A 19,976-nucleotide genomic window follows, 5' to 3' on the forward strand; every position below is an offset into this window, starting at 1 on the left:
TTCTGTCTGGCCGTGAAGTTCCCTCCAGTAACTGTTAGTGTGGACTGAGAGCAGATCTGGGTACTGTGCCCCTATCTCCTGCGTCCCCCCGCCGGCTGCTCACTGCTTCCTACTCAGCAGCCTGTGGCTATGAGGAGCACACAGCCAGGCTTTGTTTTTTTTCCTCCTAGTAGGAACCAATGCTTTGTGCAGAGATGTCTTTAGACAAATACGCTGCTCCTCTGAAAAATGGCAGAGGCAGAAAAAAGCGGCAATATCACATAATCTGCATAGTCAATATAAGCAAATGCAAGTGTGTTTTCAGCCCTCTAATAGGGGATCATAAACACGCAGGGTTTTATGGCATTCAGCTGAAGAATAGCTCCCATAAATTACACGCAGTGCAATTTCTTTGTTTTCCTTCTGAAGTTTATTTCCTTTTATGTTTAGTAATTAAATCAGAGCAAAAAGATTGCATTATGGAGTGTATCACAGAACAGCACTGACTACACAGAGGTGTCACGGGGGTCACTGCGCAGTGCTTGGCCTGGGGTGGTCTGTCAGCCCTGAGATGGGTCTGGGCACTTCTGCCCTCCCCTTACCTGGGGGCAAGTCTTGAAGCATCTGCAGAGACTTGATGTCCAAGGAGCTCCAAGGTGCAAAGCAGCTCAGGGCTGTCTCCAGCCCTGTGCTCTGCAGCGTGAGCACAGTCTGGGCCAGGGGCTTCTGGTGACTGCAGCCTTTGGCCATAACCTTACTCCTGCTGTTTTGCCCATGGCAGTTGTTTCCATCTGCACTTATCTGCAGTTATGAGGTTTGGAAATCACTAGTGATGTTCCAGTGCACTACAAGAGCGATGTGTTGTTTTCTGTTACAGCCTACATATTCCTTGAGTTACACCTCAGAGCAACCCCCACTGACATCATGGCCTGAGCAGCAGCACTCGCTTTCTCTCTGCTTCAAACCATAAGGATTTGGCTTCTCGAGCTCCCTGCAGCAGATGGGTCCATCCATCCTTCAAGGTCTCCTCTTGGCTGCTTGCTTTGTGGGCTGAGGGGTTGGGCAGCTGTTTTCAGTCCAGAGTGAAGATCTGAGCCACTCCAGTTGACTGTGTTGGTGCTAAATTACCTGTTCTGTAGGACTGTGAAAGCTAGACCTCCATTTATCTGCTTTCCTGCTGTTTTCCATGGGGAGCAGCTTGCTTTATTATGAAACAAACACCTTCAGGTATTTATTTGACAGCAAAACATTGCAAATAGGGATCTGACCCAGATGTACTTGTAGATTTGCAAAGGGAGTGGTGATTTCAGCTATTGCTGTTGTAAGGAAAACTGTGAGGGACGTGCAGGAGTGGTTCTGTGCCTTTTCTGGACATCCGTGAGGAAAAGCGGGTCAGGACTCTGTAAATACTCTTATTTGGCTTTATTACCTCACTGCGTGGGTTCCTCAGTTTCACACAAACAGCCGAGCGTTTGGCTTCGCACCATAAGCTGTGCCTTCTTACGTAACCGTGGTGAGAAATGGAGCACTGAAAATAGGCTGCAGCTGGCAGGAGCACTGCTGAGTTCAGCCCAAGGGCATGGCCAGGGCATCAGCGCTGCCTTTGGAAACTTGGAGATGAAACTTCGGGAATGGGATGATAAACAGCATTCCAGGCCAAGCGCTCCTCATCCTGCATTTGTGTCCAGGGCTTGCTTCCTCTCCTGAACCTCTTGCAAATAAAAAATTCCTTTGCTATCCTGAAAGCTGGCATCCTGTGCAGAGTTGATTATTTGTTCCTTGCTGTAGAAGATAGCTGCCTGTTTGGAATTTCCAAACCCTTCATGGAAAACTTATCTGTGCGTGGGGCAGGGAGCTGTGTGGGTCAGTGAGCTGCAGGATGGGCAGCACTGTGCAGTGTGTGGCTTTAATACATCCATTCCATGGAAAAGGTGCAGTGATACAAAGTGATCCCTGATGGACACCTGCAGTTTTAATTGAGGTTTGCCTTTAGTCACCCAGATCTCCTTACCTTGAGCTGCTGTTCATGCTTACAAATGATTCACGTTTCACAGAGCAATTCATGGGGGCAGCGGACAAGAGCAGGGTTCTAACAGGGTACTGTGTGGCAATTAGTGACTCGTAATTAAAAGGCTTTAATTACTGCCATTTTTTCATCGGTGGTGATTTGCGCTCCGAGGCGGGAGGTGCTGTGCAGCAGGGAATAGCAGTGTTTGGCATGGATCGCTGCTGCTGCCGTGGCTGTGTGGGCAACTCTGCAACACAGCAAAACGTTGGAAGAGTGTCTGAATTCTTGTTTGACTGTTTGGTATCTCTGGAGTTTCTAGACAGCATTTAAACCACATATGTGTATTTGCATAAGGCCAGGAGGTGTATTGCTTGTAAGAGCTGATGAGCTAACAGGTCAGGAAGGGCTGCTGGCAGCAGTGCACACCTGGTGTTGCATGGGAGGGAAGGGCTGCCCTGTCTAGCACAGCTGGCTACAGCTGGATGGGTTTCGGAGGAGGTGAAATCGCCCCCTGCTGACATCCAGGAGGGCAGCAGAAAGTATGTTTGAGTGCTGTGGGTGGTGATTCACTGCGCTGGATGCTTACTGAGTTGTTCCTTCAGCGATCTTTGCTGACGCCGTTAGAAACACGTTGGCCGTGTGGCTGTGGTTGGTGCAATCAGCTGAGTGAGCAGCTGCACTCAGTCTGACAGGTGTACCCATGCCATGTACCTGTGTGCCTTGTCCTCCTAGGGGACAGCTGGGCTCTGGCTGCTGCCTTTTTGGGGAGGAAGGCTCTGGTGTGGCACACAGGAGAGAACCTGACAAATACAAATGAGAGGAATGAGCTGAATGGTGTGTGTGCGCTGAGGGGCCGCAGCTTCCTGGGTAGAGTGAAATGAAATCTCTGTCTCATGGGTGGGAACAAATGCCCGAAGGACAAAACAGAATGTAACAACTGACGTTGCTTTTCTCAGTCTTGTTATTAGGTAATTAATTTTTTGAAGCGTTTCGTCCCCATTTGTCATAGGCACGTCTCAGAAACACGGTGTATGTGTGTCATTTGTTTTATCATGCACATTACGCCCATATGCATTTCCTAGTGCACGAATTGTGTGTAAGCGCAGCTCCAGAAGGGATAATTTCAGCAAAGCAGCTTGAGATGGATCAGGATCTGACAGACATGCTGTGAATGCAGTGCAAGATGCTCCTGCTCCCCTCCGTTCCCATGGTTGCCCTTTGAATTCCCTTTTCTTCTCCCAGTGCAAAAGGGCCTCTCCTGGAAGGCTGATATTTATCTCAGGGCTCATAATAGCAGCTGCCACAAAGGAACTGAGCAGTGAGAAAATCACTGTGAAAAACTACTGCAAAGACCCCAACTTTATGGGGACATCTTTTAGGCGCCTTTTGTCACTGGATGCCCAGTTTTGCAGGTTAGTGGCATTCTGCTAAAGGGAACCTACGCCAGTCTTCATGCTGGTCAGGGCAGCCCATCGCTCTGCTCTCTTTTTGCACCAAGTCTGAAGGCTACTTTTATAATCCAGCATTCCAGTTTAGAAAGGTTGGTAATGCTTTGGAAGTTTGGGCAAGGCAGGTGCTGCTGCATCCACTGGCAGCTCCTGTGTTGGTGTTCAGGGTGCTTTGTGCTTACCTCTGGCTCTTCTTTGTTTAGGTGATTAAAAGATGCCTGTTGCTGTCTGTATGTGCAGCATGCTTCATTAACAGTGATTTATTTTGGAGTTTCACAGAATTGGCACCGTGTGGTGCACTGGTGTGCAGAAGGAAAACGTGAGCTGGTTGCTAAGGCTTCTTGGTGCTGCTGCAGTGCTTTGGGGCTGGAGACAAGTTTTGAAAGTTTTCCTTCAGAATATTCTGGGAGCCTCTGCAGTCTGAAGTGGGCTCTTACCATTCTGCTGAAAGCTGCAGCAGAGTGAGAGACGACGGGAGTTGCATCTAAAGGATGTGTTGAATGCATCATTATAGCTTGACCTTATTATATTTGTTTATATTTTTGTTCCTTTGTGTTTGTTCAAAAGTGCTACTCATTAACAATGCAAATTGAAATTACTGGCAACAAGCCCTGCCTTCACACCAAAATGAGAGCTGTAGAATCATGAAGGTTGGAGGAGACAACTGTGATCACCAAATCCAACCATCCCCACCACAACCACTGTCACAGATCTTCCCTTTTCCTTGCCCATGAGTTTTTTCCCCTCTCTCTCCCTGTTACGGTCCAAACTCCAATCACACGCAGAAGAATTTGCAATGGATGAAAGTGAATGCTGAAAGTAAAGTCAGGAAGACATCTGCACATGTGTGTTGCCTTTGTATTTTCTAATGGGATGCACTTCCAAACTGCGAGCACTTGTCATTTTTGTCTTTTTAGAAATAAGGCTGAAACTGCATGCACTTCTTTCTGGAAATAAAATATTTTGAAGCGCTTTAGAAGCGAAGCAAAACCCCCTGGGATGTTATAGTCAGAAAACATTTAGAAATGGGAAGGATCTGTTCAATTATGTATCTTTTGCTCGTATACAAGTACTGCGTTTCCCAAAGTTGTTACCATAAAAAATTGTGTTTCAACATTTTACAGAGACTTCAACAAGGAGCCTACTGATATGAATAGCAGCTATGTTTACAGGAAAACATTTCTGAGATTGGAGCCACTCACATGTGAAATGGGGAACTATCGTGAGAAACAAAAACGCAGCAGCATCTTGAATACAGCTGTATTTTAACCTTAGGAAAATATTTGTAATTGTGATCATCTCATTTACTTTTCACTATTTTTTATGATAAGACAGGCAGCATTTCTCTTTGGGAAACTTCTTGTACCACACTGTTGTGTGTTATGGTAACGTTAGGGGACCTGATTTCTTTTTCTTTGGAGGACATCTGTGACCCTCTGATGTCTGCTGGATCTATGGAGCATATTTGAACAACCAAGCACTAGGGAAGAGTTTCAGTTTTTTCAGTTGGCTTAATTATTAACTCTGCTGAGTACTAAAAATGTGTATTTTTAGCATAGCTTTTATTTTTGTCTGAAAGCAAGACCCAATGACTGTGCAAAATCATCCTCGGAAGAAAGAAAGAGCCTGCTATTTTTAATGCCCTTATAAGCCAAAAACTAATTTACATTAATACTTTGGAAATGTTTTGTATTAGTTTTTAAAATGCTTAGAGAAGCATGATTTCCTGAATGGAATATAAAGTAGTTTGCAGAAAGCTGTGAGTAGAATAGGTGTAAGCAGGCAGAGTGCTGCAGCCTTCCCCCAGAGGGATGGGGCATCAGGAGCAGCAGCAAGCAGTAAGGAGGTGAAGACTGTGGATTTTCTTTCAGTGACAGAAAAGCAGGGAATGAAATAAGTAACCCAGCAGCCTTGGGGAGTAGACATTGGGATATACTACTTTTCTGAAAGAGTGGTCAGGCACTGGAATGGGCTGCCCAGGGAAGTGGTGGAGTCACTGACCCTGCAGCTGCTCAGGGAACGTTTGGACATTGTGTTGAGGGACATGGCTTAGTGAGAACTATTGGTGATGAGTGGATGGTTGGACTGGATGATCTTGTAGGTCTTTTTCAACCTTGGTGATTCTATGAAGAGAAGCAGGAGAAATCTACAAACAGGACTGCCTGCTCCGTGGTCCTCCATGAGGAACAGTTTCTCATCTCCATCACTTCTCCAGAAGCACTGCCCTCAATGCCCATGGAACAAATGGAGGCATTTTGCTCAGCTCTGCTGTGGTCAGATGTTGTGTTTTATATACCCAGTGGTGCTGGCTGGCCTTCCTGCGGGCTGGCAGGTCTGTGCTGCTTTCCATAGGCATCCTGGCAGTGGTTTAAGTTGATAAGTGCTGTACCTCTTGTGTTTTTAATTAGGTATCAATGGTTGTAAGTGATTTTTCTGGTAGTCTCAGGTAGCTTATTGCAGTAAGAAGAGTATCCATAAAGCATTGCGCTGTGGCGTAATGAAGAGCAGCCTTTTAAGTGACACGATGGGCTTATTGATGGGAATGGTCCATGGGAAAACAAGAGCACAAAAGAATTTCAGCAGCTGCTGGTGAATGTAGGGTTTGTCTCCAGTCTCACTGAGGTGAGTGTAGCACCGAAAGCCTTTGGTGGAAGTCTCCTGTAGGGGCACAGTTGTAACCAACAGAATGTGGTGCAGAGAAGAAAAAGTGTTTGTACGTCTGTGCAGTCTACAGAGGGCAAATAGATACATTTCTTGAGTTCCCTATAAACACAGAGTAACTGCTTAACTTTGTAAATCAATATAAAGGTCTATGATGGCATTTTCCTAGAAAAATTAATAATTAATGCTCTAATCACTCACTTAAGATGTTATTAGTTTCCATTGATTAGGCCTTCCTGCTAACCCCAGCTAGCCTAATCAGTCTGCGTGAGAAGAGATGAATATACTCAATTAATCTCTACCCTCTTGAAAATTGCATCAGAAGACAGATTCTTGGTCTTCTCAGTGCATTCAACCTGACTTTATTAGAGGAATCCTATCAATTTTATCTCACAAAAGCAAGCGGAGACCTCTAATGATAGCCCTTCACGTGCTATTAGTCATGCAGTTTGTCTTGTAAGCACGAAGGCTCCTTAACTTCCAGCCTTCAGTGATATAAATAAGTTATAAGAATGTGTGTCTGGCTTGATTTATTTATTTTTTAATATTTAAATGCTTGCTCTGGAAAAGATTTCTTTCATGAGAGAGACTTTTTTTTTGCCCTTGCGTTGTGCAGGGTGGATGTACTGCAGTGAGAAGCAGAGCATCTTCAGATTCCCTGCTTCAAAATTACAGCTGCTTACTAATTGTAATTGAAAATGAGCAAATGATCAGGGTTCACCAGATGTTTGGAAGTATTTTTGAAGATTTCCAGGACAGTGAAGATGTGAGACAGGTAACACATTCCCCTGCCCTGAGCAGGATGAGAATGCTGCTTAGCAAGCATTGCCTGGAGAGGCAGTCTGCTTCACCTGAGGGTGGCATTTGTTGAAGAGAAGCAAGAGTGATTCTTATAACTTTCTTATTATCTGTAGTTTACAGAGTTAACTATTTGCTAGTTATCCCAGAGAGGCAGTGAGTGCATCTGCTGTTGAGAGAAAATGGAGAGATGCAGGCATGTGCAGACCCGAGGCTGCATCTCAGCATCCTGAGTGCCCAGTGCACTTGGAGCCTCGCTTTGCAGAGCTGGTTTTCTACATAAGCTTCCATGCTTCTCTCCTGACAAGCTTATTTTCCTCTTCTTCACACCAGTGCTCCTCTTACTGCTTCTCAGAATGATTTCAATTCTTAATGGTTTTTGAAAGCTTCTTTCTTGATCTTAAGAGGTGATTTCCCTGGGAAGAAAAGTAAACTTTCAAGAAACAGAAGGAGCAACAATCCTAGGTCTCCTTGTAATCTCTTCTTCTCTTTTACAGATTAAAAGTGGCCTAAAATTTCCACGGAGCCTGGTTCTCTCCTGCAGTTCCTGAACCTGTCTCCTCTGCCCTGGGAAGCTGAAGATGAGGTTGCTATGGGAGCTGCTCGTGCTGCAATCATTCATGGTGTGCCTTGCAGGTAAAGTATTGTTTTAAAACTTTCTGTTTTAGAGTGTTTGCACCAAAGCAAAAGTTTGCTGCATCTTACATTCCAATGACAAAATGGTAAAACTAGGCTGTGCTCCATGGCTGGTGTTACCAGAGGTTGCAGCTCTTTGCCAGCTGAACAGTATCAGCACAGCAAAAGCTCCATGTTTCAGAGCTCTGCTCTGCCCATCTCCCAATCCAAGCTGCTGTTGACAAACATTGTTTTCTCACGTTCAGTGCTAAGTATTTCAATGCCCAATTAAACCTACGTAGAGTATAGCTTTATTTCAATGCCCAATTAAACCTATGTAGAGTATAGCTTCAAATCCCATTAAAGCGGCGTTATGAGGAGTGTTACAGCTAAGAACACACTTCATTTAACAAATAATTAGAATAACATATTTCATCAATAAAACCATCTTATGCAGCTGTCATATTTTACATTTGGTTTTTTTTTCCCCTGAGAGTTGCACTGTTTTGAGCAAAATAAAATTTCTGAAGAATGCCATTTTTCTGCAGCTGAAACAGTTCCTGAAGACATCTCAAGTTTACAAAGGTCCAGCAAAGCTCACTCCAGGCAAGCAGCTCTGCTGCCACAGGCTCTGCCACTGCTGTGGTTCTCTGATGTGTTTTGTTCTGAGCGGGGGCTGTTAGATTCTAATTCATGCATATGTCACTTTGGTGTTCATCTTGTTTGCTCTAATTTATCTGCTGTTTCACACTCAGTGTTTCGTTTAGTAACTTGCGTGCATTTTCCATGTGAACACTGTCAGGGCCCTATTTCAGCATTAGGTAATAGCAAACTGCTTCTAATATCACGTACTTTCTTTTGCTTGGCCCTACTGAATGCAAAGGTGCTTTTATTCCTGTACATATTGGCCCCTATTTTTGAAATTTGGTTTCAAGTTTTCCCAAATGTGCTACGACAGTTTATGAGCTGGCAGAAAATTGAATGCAGAGAGATTCTGCAATGCAGTGCCCAGGAGCTGTAACCCTCCAGGAGATATGCTGCGGGAGCACAGAGAGCAGGAGCCTTTATTACGAGCAAATAAACAAAACTGTGGAAAAACAAAAGCATGGAAAATATTTTTGTACTGTAATTTCTATATTTTAGGCATCTGTTGCAGAAAGTTTAAGGTCAGCAAAGTGAAGGCTTCAGCAGAGCATGCAACAGCATTTCTTTCCTCCTAGCACCACGTCACTCTCCTCTTACTGAATTGATTCCCAGATGCTCAGTGCAAGTTGTGCAGTGGGCATGAGTGAGGAGCTGGTTTTGCCTTGCAGGAGGTGCAGCACAGCAGCAGTCAGGCTCACACCTGGTCAGTGCAGCTGGTCGGCTTGCAGGCCTAGCAGCATGGCTGTAGGAAATGTCCTGCTTTTTTGTGACTCCTAGGCAAATCTTTTCCTTGTTACCTTCCTTTAGTAAGCAGCTTCATTGCTGAAGTTTTATTTGTATGCTAATAAGCTGCAGACCTGCTCAAAGAATAGTGCTACCTGTGCGAGTGTGCATGTGCATATTTTGTAATGTGATTTAACCTGTGAAGATCCATGCAGGTTTTGGCAGAGGGTGAAGGAACCTGGCAGCCCTTGAGGGGTGCTTCTGCTTTGCTGTCATGGCCTGCTCTCGTGCCCAGCCTCCTGGGCTCTGCCTTCTGCCCTTGCACTTGCTCTCACCCTTTACCAACAAAGATCTGCACTCAGCACAAGCAAGGCTCTCCCTCCTTTCTTCTTAGCAAGCGCCATGTAAACACTGCAGCTTCAATAAGCAAACTACTCTTGCAGCCCCTTAATGATGCTTCTGTTTCCAGAAGCTTGGTTTGTGAACGGGAAGGCGCAGTGGCAGCTGTATCTGCTCTGAACAGGGAGACTGGAGTGGCCTCAGAAACGCAACCAGGAGATAGAAACACAACCAGGATACAGGAGCTAGCCAAATGCCTCAGCAGTGGCTCAGGCCAGGGTGTTCAGAGCATGGCTATGTCATTCCCTGGGAAAAAAGCAATCAGCGTTAAAGTGCGTTCCACTGTTGCACAAAAATCACTGTAATTTATATCAATGCAGCTTGAGAAGAGAGCTGGCTTTAATGAGCAAATGCGTGAGCAAAAACTTACTGTGCATTGTATATATATTCACAAAGTGTCTCATTTTGATACTTTATTTTCAGACTTTCAAATTTCATAACAGTACAAGGCCTAAGTTAGTGTGATACTGATCACTTAATACACAAATAGGAAGCATAAAATAAGACATAATCAGCAGGGCTGGTTTACATCAAATGAAGGGTAATTTTTCAAGAAATGTTGGACATTTCTTCACCAGTTCCCATTGAATTCCAATGAGATCTGGGCATCCCAATCTGTTACAAATTAAGTTCCTACAGAGATGAATATTTACAAGCCAGTTTGAATGCATGTGTTTATCCAAACAGATGTAGGTTATGTATGGAAAAAGTTCTGCTAGATTTCATGTGTGAATATAAATAATTAGACTAAGAAATATTTGTACGTATTGAATGTTAGTCTTCTGTAAGTGACATGGCAATTCATTTTGTTCAGTGCTTTTGTCTGATGCTGCGCAGTTCCCACAACTAGTGCTTTGATGTTAGCTAGAAAGTGATTAATCTGTTGCCGCTCTATAATTAATTAATTTATATTTTGGTCAGTTCTGCAGCACTTTGCATTTCTGTACCCAACTGCCTAATTACTGTTTGCACAGCACTTGGAGTAGATAAAGCTCCGAATCACTCCTGTTAATACTGCTTCTCCAACACGACGCAGCCCTTGGCTTCTTGGCTCTTGGAAAGCTGTCAGTGAAGTTTGTAGGAGGTTTATGCAGATGAGATCAGGCTCATCCTTAAAACTCTGAGGTTTTTTCTGCATTGCAGGAGAGCCAGGAAGGTGGGAGGAAGGCCAGGTGACCCCAAACAGCAAAAGGGCAAAGTAATCCCGTTGCTTACAGGGTATGTGGTAATAGCGCAGTCTGTTAAATATGCTTTATAAATGTGCCCCAAAATCCTTATTAGCAAGTTCTGTTAATCTTCTGCAGTCACGGCACTCTTTTTCATCTATCTTTTGTTGAGATGTTTTGTAACGGTGTATGTAAAACCAGGGCTTTAGTGTGAAGTGAAGCTCCCCAACTCTCCCAAAGCCTCAGGCTGAGTCTTGTGTCAGCAAGTGTTACTGCCTCTTGAATGTGGTTGAATTGATTTTGTGTTGTGTTCTCGTCATGTCCAAGGGATGATTTTGCAATAGATGAAGATTGTTGTCTAGCTAATGGGATGTGCTGTTGTAGAAGTTCTTGTTTTCACGGTAAGAACAACTGTAAGTGCTGAAGCAAAGACCACGAGTATTAGAGTTTGGCATTGATAACATTTGGCAGTTTGGGTTCCTGTAAGATGCAGTGGAGGTGATGCTGGATCTGGCACAAGTCTGTTCTGAGCACTTAGGCTGGAGTCCTCCTGAGGAAAGTCCTTCTTCCCTTGTGCTTTCTGTTGCTAAGTAGAGTTCAAGTGTCTTTAACTCATGCCAGAACCATCTAGCATTCCTCTAATGTCAAGGAAAAGCTATGCGAGCTCTGTGAACAGGCTGTAGGGAGGGATTTCCAATGGAAAAGGTTGCAAGCTCATGAGTTGTATTAAACCTTGAAGCCATCTTGGAGAGGATGTTACATACACTCTTGGTCTTTCATGTTAGAGGGCTTTTTAAACTGTTTTTCAAACAGGGAACTGCTACTGTTGTCTGGAGAGCTGGAGATAAAGAGGTCAGTTTAAATGAGGAAAATAAAATCAGATTGGAAAAAACTTCTGAGGGGAAGAGCTAAGAGGTAAGAACAATTAAATCTTAAGTGGGCAACAATTAAATAAAATTGCAACCTCAAGACTTCTAGCCACCAGATGGGATTCTACAGTATCATCCAGCTATGCATTGCTGTAGAGGGAAGGTTGGAAAATGTATGCGGTTATACGTAATGAATGCTTATTTATAGGTCACATGGCAAGTTTTACTTTGATTGCAGTGGATTGGTCTGCACCCTTTTCATGCTCCTGTTCTTCCAGCAGCAAAGCCCTCACTAGATGTGACCTGATTGTGATTTAGGCCACGATTTCCCAAATTATAGAGACAATATCAGTGCAATTCTCTAATTTCTCTCACATGCAGATGATTATGTACATTGTGTTTTTCTCTGTTTAACTCATAAGTCCATCAGGGCAAGTTTAATTACATCTTTCTCAAAGAAAAAATTATTGAGGTAAGACGATGCACTTAAAATAAAATAGAATACACAGACATTTTTATAAGCAGATGTACTGACTATCTGACTGCGTATTGATCCCCTGTGCATTTTATATGATGCCTCTTTTCAATTTAGCTTCTTTGCATTTAAATTAGTAGGTAGGTATTGAAATTAAATCTCACTTAGGGAGTTAGAAAAACACCTACTTCTCTACGCATCTATCAAATCAGGGAGAATTTGGTCTCAAAATGCTTCTTTATGGACAGTAAGACTGAAATGTTATGGCAACATTTGATGTGCTTAGTTGGTTTCTTTTAGAGGTGAAATATTTCTTAGCAAATGTAAATATTATTGGAAAGGGAGCTCATTTTGCAGTCTTTACAGTCTTTACGTGGTCGTTGAGGAGAATGCAAAGGTAAGAGAGACAATGAAAACCAGGCACTGGGGTTTGCTGCTAACTCTGTTCCCATCTTCCAGCGTCAGTTCTGACAACATCTTTGTGTAGTCTGAGAGCTGTGGTTGGACTTAGTGTTGTTTTCTAACCTTAATTCTATGAACTGCAATCCTAGGGTACATGTATAACTAGAAACAAGGATATCTGCGTTCACCACATGCAAAAGTTTCCATGCAAAGATATTTTCATTTTCTGGTCGTCACCAGTGCTCTGTGACCTGCAGCATATGAGCAGTTCAGCAGTGTGGATGTTTTCATGTGCTCTTGCATAGGAGTCTGTGCTGTGGAAAGTAAGTGAGCTGCTCACCATAAATGCTGCTTTAATGAATAGAGCACAGAATGTTATAGTGCAGCTCACTCATCTGAATATTATTTAATGCTGGTTTATTGGGAGCATTTGTCAAATGCTGTGACAGACTCCTTATTACAAGTTTAGAGAAGTTTCACAAAGTATTAAGCTGAAAGAAGAACTTGCATGTTAGCACTGCAGGACTTTCATTTGTTTTTCTTTATGTTTGAATTGTTATTTAGCAGTAAAATTCATGTATTTAACTTCATAATCAAACCAACACATGATTGTTAAACAGTCTGCATGCCATTAATTAGGCCGTGAAGCAAGGCAAGCATTACAACCATTTATAATTAAGTACTGCAGAAGTTGATAATCAGTTAGACAGGCAAGTAATTAACCATCCAGCCATCTTCAGCTGAAATTGGTGACTTTCAACTTAATTAAACTTTCCAGGTGTTGGTAAATGTATGAAAAATATATCTATCTTAATATTTTGATGTATCTTAATTCCACTTTTCTGAGATTAAACCTGTGAAAAGTGCATCTGCTTTAGCATAATTTGTTATTTATAAAACATCCCATGTCCTTTCTGCAGAGCTGAAAAGCAGTATGTGTAAGGAGGTTTCACTGAACGTGTTGAGTAAAGCATGATTTGGGTGGCTTCCTCTGGATTATTGTTGGGCTATCTGTCCTGCCATCGTTTAACTCATACTATCTATGCATTCCATGAATGCAAAGAAGGATCCCTAACAAAGTTCAGAATACTATTTTTGTTTCACTTGCAAAAGGCAGATAACACAATGGGTGTTCTGTGGGACTTGGAGGAATAAATTATTTCTGCCCTGAAAGCTTCCTGTCTGTGTGAGCAGGAGAGATGAAACACTCACTGAGAGCCAGATCAAGCTTTATTCCTGTAGCACTCACTCTCCTTCCATTTTTAGGATGATCCATGTGAAATGGCATTTTCTCTGTAGGTTCGTGCTGTGTGGGCTTTACTAGACAAAATTTGAAGAGGTACTTGAAAGAAGACAGGCTGATGGCTAGGATTCCTGAGATGCAAAGGCAGGGGGTGATGCAGAAGATAAAAAAGGGCTGGAGACAGCTGGATGCATGGGTGGAATGAAGATGAGATGCACACTTCCTTGGCTTCTGAAGAACTGCTGCAAAATTCTTGGTGTCAAATAATCTATTTCAAGTTTCTTACACTGTCCCTCATAAGGAGACACATATGGAACAAGCAACAGTATTGTCTGTTTCTAAGCTCGCGTCCCAGTTGTTGATTTGGCAATAATTTGATCCTTCACCTCGTTGATTTATCATGAGTTTGTGGTCCCCTGAATGCCTAATGCAGGTCTGATGCCTGTGGGACGCAACTGGAGAGGTCTCCAGCCTCCTCTGTGCTTGACAAGCAGGTACTCTGTGACCATACCTAGAGAAGGAAATGTAGGCAACTCTGAAACTATAAGAGGTTCTCTTGGTCTTCTCTTACTTGTCAGAATGTCCTGGAAATGCTCTTCAGACAACTAATGAGAAAATAGTCTCCATAAGGTTTTCCAGAATTTAACAGTATTGACTTTGCTTCATCAAAAGTTTAACAGTTGGCTTTCACTATTTTCTTTTTTTAAACTGTTTCTTCTTGAACATGTGTGTTTTGTTTTCTCTTTGGGTTGGTTTTTGGGTTTTTTTTTGGTACATTCATGTACTCAGTAGAGAATATGGCATTTATTCCCCAACGAAAGGCAAAGCAGTGACAAGTCATCGATTACCAGGAAGGGGGAGAACCCAGCACTTTTCCATGTAAATTATGTGCATCCTGGATGGAAGCCAGGCATTCATTTGGTTAAAATGGGGTTTGATAATTGAAACTAATTTAACAGCGACCCTATTAAGTTGCTTTTTACTGCTCATTTAATACGCCTGTCTCACAGGCTCTCCAGAGCTAGGAAGTGCTTTTGCAACAGGAGTTTGTAACCAGCCATGCAGGTGAATGTTGAGTTTGCTTCTTGGTATTGGCACCAATGTATGCACCAAACATTTGGCACTGTGGTGCTGTGGGTCAGTGCCAACAGTCCTTTTGTTTGATTTCAGTATTTCTCCACCAGCTCAATCTTTCCTACTGGGCACAAATCACTGTATAATCCCATAATTAGTCAGCACCCCTTTTGGTTCCAGTGGCAGTGCAGCATGAGGTGACGGTTACTCAACCACAGCCATGTTTATCAGAAGAAAATAAGCAAAAAAGGGTGAAAGGGTAAGAAAATACAAGCGTGATCAAGCAGCTGTGATGGATGTTTGTTTACAAACATGTCCTTTTCTGCAACTCTCGCTGCAGGAGCCGTATGTGAATGATGAATTACAGGAAATGCAGGAGCTTTACCCCGTGCTGCCGTGAGGAGAGCAAAGCAGTGGGAGTGCACCAGGATTGCATTGCAAGCACGAGGCACAGAGCCACCAAATGCTACTAAAAGGAGGCATTCTGAGCTCAGCTTCATCATCCAGACCGCTTTTAAAGCTTATGGCTGTCTCCTTTTTCTTCTTTATTCTTTTTTTTCTAATGTAAATGCATGCAAACAGGTATTACAAACAGCACATCCCAGTGTGAGGCAAAGCATGTGATTGTCTCCCTCATTGTGAAAGAACAAGGTTTGACAGGCATTAGTCACATTAATTAAGCCCCTGCAGGGTGCAAGAAAGGGCGCACTTGGATTTGTGTTGCAGAAGGATTTAGAGCTCATTCATAAAACCCAGGGCTTTGTCAGTGGGAGGCAGCACTGTCTCTAGTGGTAGTTTGGTGCTGGATTGCTGGGTCAAGATGCTGCGTGTCTTCTCAGCCAAAAATGATGAATTTGATTTTGGAAGAGGAATGACATAGAAAATCCGTGGAGATGAAGAAACTGTGGGCAGGGCTGCAAGAGCTTGTGGCTGAGGGCATGCCTGTGCAGCTGCCAACATCTGCAGAATGTGCCTGTGGAGCACGGTGTGTCTGTAGGGCAATGTCCTGGTGCTGCTGCAGTGCCTGGGCAGCTTGGGAAGGCCCAGGGTTGCTGAACCACTCTGAAACAGTGCATGGGAGACGAGGACCTGAGCTAGGGCTTTGGGAAAGAGAAATCTTCACCCTTCCCTTGGAGCAGTGGTAGTTATTTCTACTTCTGTTCTGGTGGCATCGCTGCGGGCAGGAACGATTTGTTAACTATGTTTCTCCTTATTATTTTTTTCTGATTGTTTCTGAACCAAACTTTTCAAGTTTTCTTTGAGGTCCCACTGTCAGTTCATTCCAATAGCTGTCAGACTCAGTGTTCCTGCTCAGATGTGGCCGTGCTGTTTCTGAAACATGCTTGCTGCGTACAAAATGTGCTTATAGCGTTGGTTTTTCTCAGCAATAGAAGCAAAATGTGCTTGTCAGTGTTTTGCAGGATTGATCTGTGAGAGGTTGTTAGCCTGTGAGGTTTTACACATCAGAGCCAGCAGCAGAGTTCACAGCTCCGGCAAGGTGTTGTGTTTAAACTTGTGACAGAGGATTTCAGTGCTTCTTTTTTAATTCAGCTTTCCTTATTGTGGCATCCGTTGCCAGTAAAGCTTTACCACCACATCTTATGTTCAGGCATTCTCTGCTTTCTTACTGCTTTCTTTTAAAAGAACTTACAAAAGGATAAATGAAAGCATAGCAGACAGCATTACAGAGGTTAGCAAGAATTTTATGCAATTTGATAGATGTCATTACATAGCTTAAAAAAAAAAAATAAAAGGCAGCTGTCAGGATTCAGCCTGTTGTCCCCAATGTGTGCTGCACTGGAAAAGTGGGGGAAATGGGAGAAAACAGCAAAGTTTGGGCAGCTTCTTTGCTCAGCAGTACTTCAGAGCACAGAGGAAGACAGTGATGCTGTGCAGCCATTGTACGTTGGGAACGGAAAAATGAAGGAGTGTATAAACTGCTCACGTTGTTTCTGAGGACTTCAGAAGATCTCGTGTAAATTCCTTTGTTACTCTGCAGCTGCCCATAAAGCATTTGACATGATAAAAAATGTACTGGTTTCAATATGCAGACGTATTGGTATCCAGTCTGTACTTACCTGAAAAATGTATTGGCCAGACCATGGGAACCATGGTATTACCAGTCTCTGTAGCTGCATAACACTTGAGCTATCCTTCATTATCAATACAATCTAAAATATACAGTGCTGCAAATAAGTTACATATAGAGATCCTGAATGACGCCGATACCCTCTGTGCTCACCAGATTTCTGCATGGCCTTGCAGCGCTCAGCAGCAGTGCAGGGGCACACCTGCAGAAGGCAGCTGTCATGCAGCCAGCATCAGGAGCCTTCTGCTCAGCTTGCAGTGGGATGGGGGCCTTTGCTTTATCAATGCAGTGATTTTTTTTCTTAATCCCTTCCTGAGTAAATTCTTGCATTTCCATCCATTCGGAAGGATGGAGCAGAAACCCCATCCTGGAGCAGCAGCACCTCTGCTTCCAGCAGCACTTCCTGTGAGAGCAATCAGGCCAGTCACAGGGTTTTCTTTAGAAATGAGATCAGCTTTTCTCTGTGGCAGAGGCAGGTGGATGTCAGCACACTACTTTTTGTGTGTGTGTTCTATTGAAAAACAGCAAAATGCATATGACCATAAGTATAACTGCATCCTACTTGATAACACTATTCCAATTAAGTGTTTATGGCTCAGCACATGCATTCAAAGCAGCAGTGTCAGGCGTGTGTGTGTGGGTTAGTTAATTACAGAGCTGTCTGATTTCCCTACAGAAGTGCTGGGCATCCTTCACGGGGGGATCAGCCCTGTTAGAGAATGCACCAATTCTCACCCCAGGTCAGGCTGCGGCGTGTACAGTGATTATTCTGTACCCAGCAGGCTTGAGATGCTGCCCAAAGGCACTTCTGGAACGGGATCGAGATGCATTTGGATACAGCTGCTGCTCTCAGAACCCCACAGGTAGCAGAGAAGACAAACTCACTGATTACTGGGTACTGGGGAACCTCATTTGACTGAAAATGGATGCACCAAAATGATGATGAGTGGGAAAGCAGGAGGGAAGCCAGAAGATTCTCTCTGTGCGGCGCAGCCTGGATGCTCACATGAACTTTGGGCCGACCCCTTGTCCACAGTCACTGCCAAGGGCTTTTTCTCATGAAAACACTTATTCCCTTGACCATATGTGGCCTTAACTTGTTAAAAACCTCTCTAAATATGTTGTAGTATACTTCCAGTTCGGATTTCCTCTGGAACACACGGGTAGTGATGGGCTGGCGTTGGGACTAGATGATCTGAGTGGTCTTTTGCAACCTTGATGATTCTGATTAATTTTCTCTATTAGCACCATGCTCTTGATAAGGTGATCTCGATAGTTGCTTGATATCCCAGTGAAAACACTGGAATGCTTTCTTACCCATTGGAGAATATTTTTAATTCTATTTATTTCAGGTAGTTGTAGAGAACCAATAGAGGCGTTGAAAGCAGGTGGTTGGGTCCTCTATCAGAGATGCCATAGTGGGCACTAATTATGGTGTCACCTATTATCTATACCGGCCCCTCACTGCAAGAAAGATATTGAGGCCCTGGAACGTGTTCAAAGGAGGGCAACAAAGCTGGTGAGGGGTCTGGAACACAGGCCATATGAGGAGAGGCTGAAGGAGCTGGGAATGTTCAGCCTGGAGAAGAGGAGGCTCAGGGGAGACCTCATTGCTCTCTATAACTTCCTGAAGGGAGGTTGTAGTGAGCTGGGGGTCGGTCTCTGCTCTCGTGTCATAAGTGATAAGACCAGAGGGAATGGTTTCAAGCTACAACAGAGGAGATTCAGACTAGACATGAGGAAGTATTACTTTTCAGAAAGGGTGGTCAGGCACTGGAATGGATGCCCAGGGAGGTGGTGGAGTCACCGACCCTGGAGGTGTTCAAGGAAAGGCTGGATGTTGTGTTGAGGGACATGGTTTAGTGGGAGCTATTGGGAATAGGTGAACGGTTGGACTGGATGATCTTGAAGGTCTTTTCCAACCTTAGTGATTCTATGATTCTATGATTATCTATCTTGATCAATCCCAGTGATCTCATTAATAATTTTTACTCTTACTGACAAGAAGTTGCTCAAAGAAGTCAAGTTGCCTATCTGTGTAATTTGCTTCTTGAACACAGAACACTCAAAATGAAGGTTGGTTCGTTGTTTCCCCTGGAGAAATCTTTCCTCCCTGCAGTTTGCTGTTCTGCTCATTGTTTCTTTCCCCTTTTGTTTCCGAAAGGTGACAGAGAAACCTGAATGGGTGCTGAGGGGATGCTGTGCATGTTGTGTTTCCCTGATCAGCCCTGTTTGTTCACATCTGTCGCTTGCTGGGCAGAGCTGAGGTCAGGATTTGTTCAGTGCATGTTTGAAAACTCATACAGTGATATGGTAAACCACAGGAGCAAGTGGGCTGCCCAGTATTGCAGTGCTTGTGATGATCTTTGCCTTACATCAACTTAGCATTGCTGACAATGAGCTCCTCTACTGCACAGCCTTTCTGCTTGTTGTGCTACAGGTGGTTGTTTAAAACAATCAATTCACGAAGAACATTTTCTTCTTTTTTTTTTTTAACTTTTCATGCTGTTAAAGCAAATTGGTATGTAATTAGATTTATATACTGAATAATCTCATTTGCATATCCAATTAATTCTTCCTGTTTTAATTTGTTAGGGTTGGATTCACATTAGTAGTAAAAATAACACTTAAATTAGCAAGGATTCAAATTTTGCTTTGCTATAATTTGTACGGGATGTTGCATTAAAGGTTGGTCCTCTTCCTTTTAGAGGCTATTGAATAACATGGAAAAAGCAATCGAAAGAAAAGTAACCTGTTTTATAGAAGCAATAAACATCTATTTGAGCTGACCAAAGCGAATGCAAGTGAATTCAGGCTTTTTAAGACACATGCTCGAAGCTTGCAGTGCTTCATAGCTATTAGCAGGGTGGAGCAGTCAGCAAGCAAGGTGTTTATTTGAAAGTATAGAAAGCAGTGTGCTCCCAGCGTGTGAGAGGCATGCAGATCGTAGTCCTGTTTCCCATTTGCCCTTACTCTTATTGTTACGTGTTATCCTGATGTCCCCAGCTCTGTTCAGGAGGCTGAAGGTGCACGTCTGTACCCAATGTGGGGTTTTTGTTAACTGTCTGCTGGAAGTTGTTGCCTTTGAAGATACAAAATGCTACTGAAAAAACCTGCTCTCATTCATTTTGTGTAAAAAGCAGGCCCTGGAGTTGTGGCCTTTTATTGTAACGGAGCAGTTAATGAAAGAGGATTTGATTACAAGGAAGGAAGCCATAGCAAGTGGTTGATGCAGGAAACCTAGGAAACTCTCAGTGGGCTCCCTTCCCTCCCCATGCACATCTCACTGTGCTGCAGCCCCAAAATGCAGAGAAAAGGAAGAACCAGTGGCATTCAGTCCCTGTGTGCTGCTTTTCTCATGAGAAAACAGCTACAACTTCCT

The 19,976-nt window shown here is 43.5% G+C and overlaps 1 protein-coding gene across 5 annotated transcripts in view; it reads left to right on the top strand.

Moving 5' to 3' along the window:
- Positions 1-19,976, top strand: part of LOC125698623 (contactin-4) — a 304,595-nt gene that overhangs the window by 175,737 nt on the left and 108,882 nt on the right. For all 5 annotated transcript variants that reach the window (XM_048957196.1, XM_048957198.1, XM_048957194.1 and 2 more), the window contains one exon: positions 7,392-7,530. In XM_048957196.1, coding sequence (XP_048813153.1) covers positions 7,476-7,530 — 55 coding nt within the window. In that variant the 5' untranslated portion in view covers positions 7,392-7,475. The remainder of the gene's footprint in view (positions 1-7,391; positions 7,531-19,976) is intronic.

Source organism: Lagopus muta, chromosome 11 (assembly GCF_023343835.1).
Source record: "Lagopus muta isolate bLagMut1 chromosome 11, bLagMut1 primary, whole genome shotgun sequence".
NCBI classification, from domain to species: Eukaryota; Metazoa; Chordata; class Aves; order Galliformes; family Phasianidae; genus Lagopus; species Lagopus muta.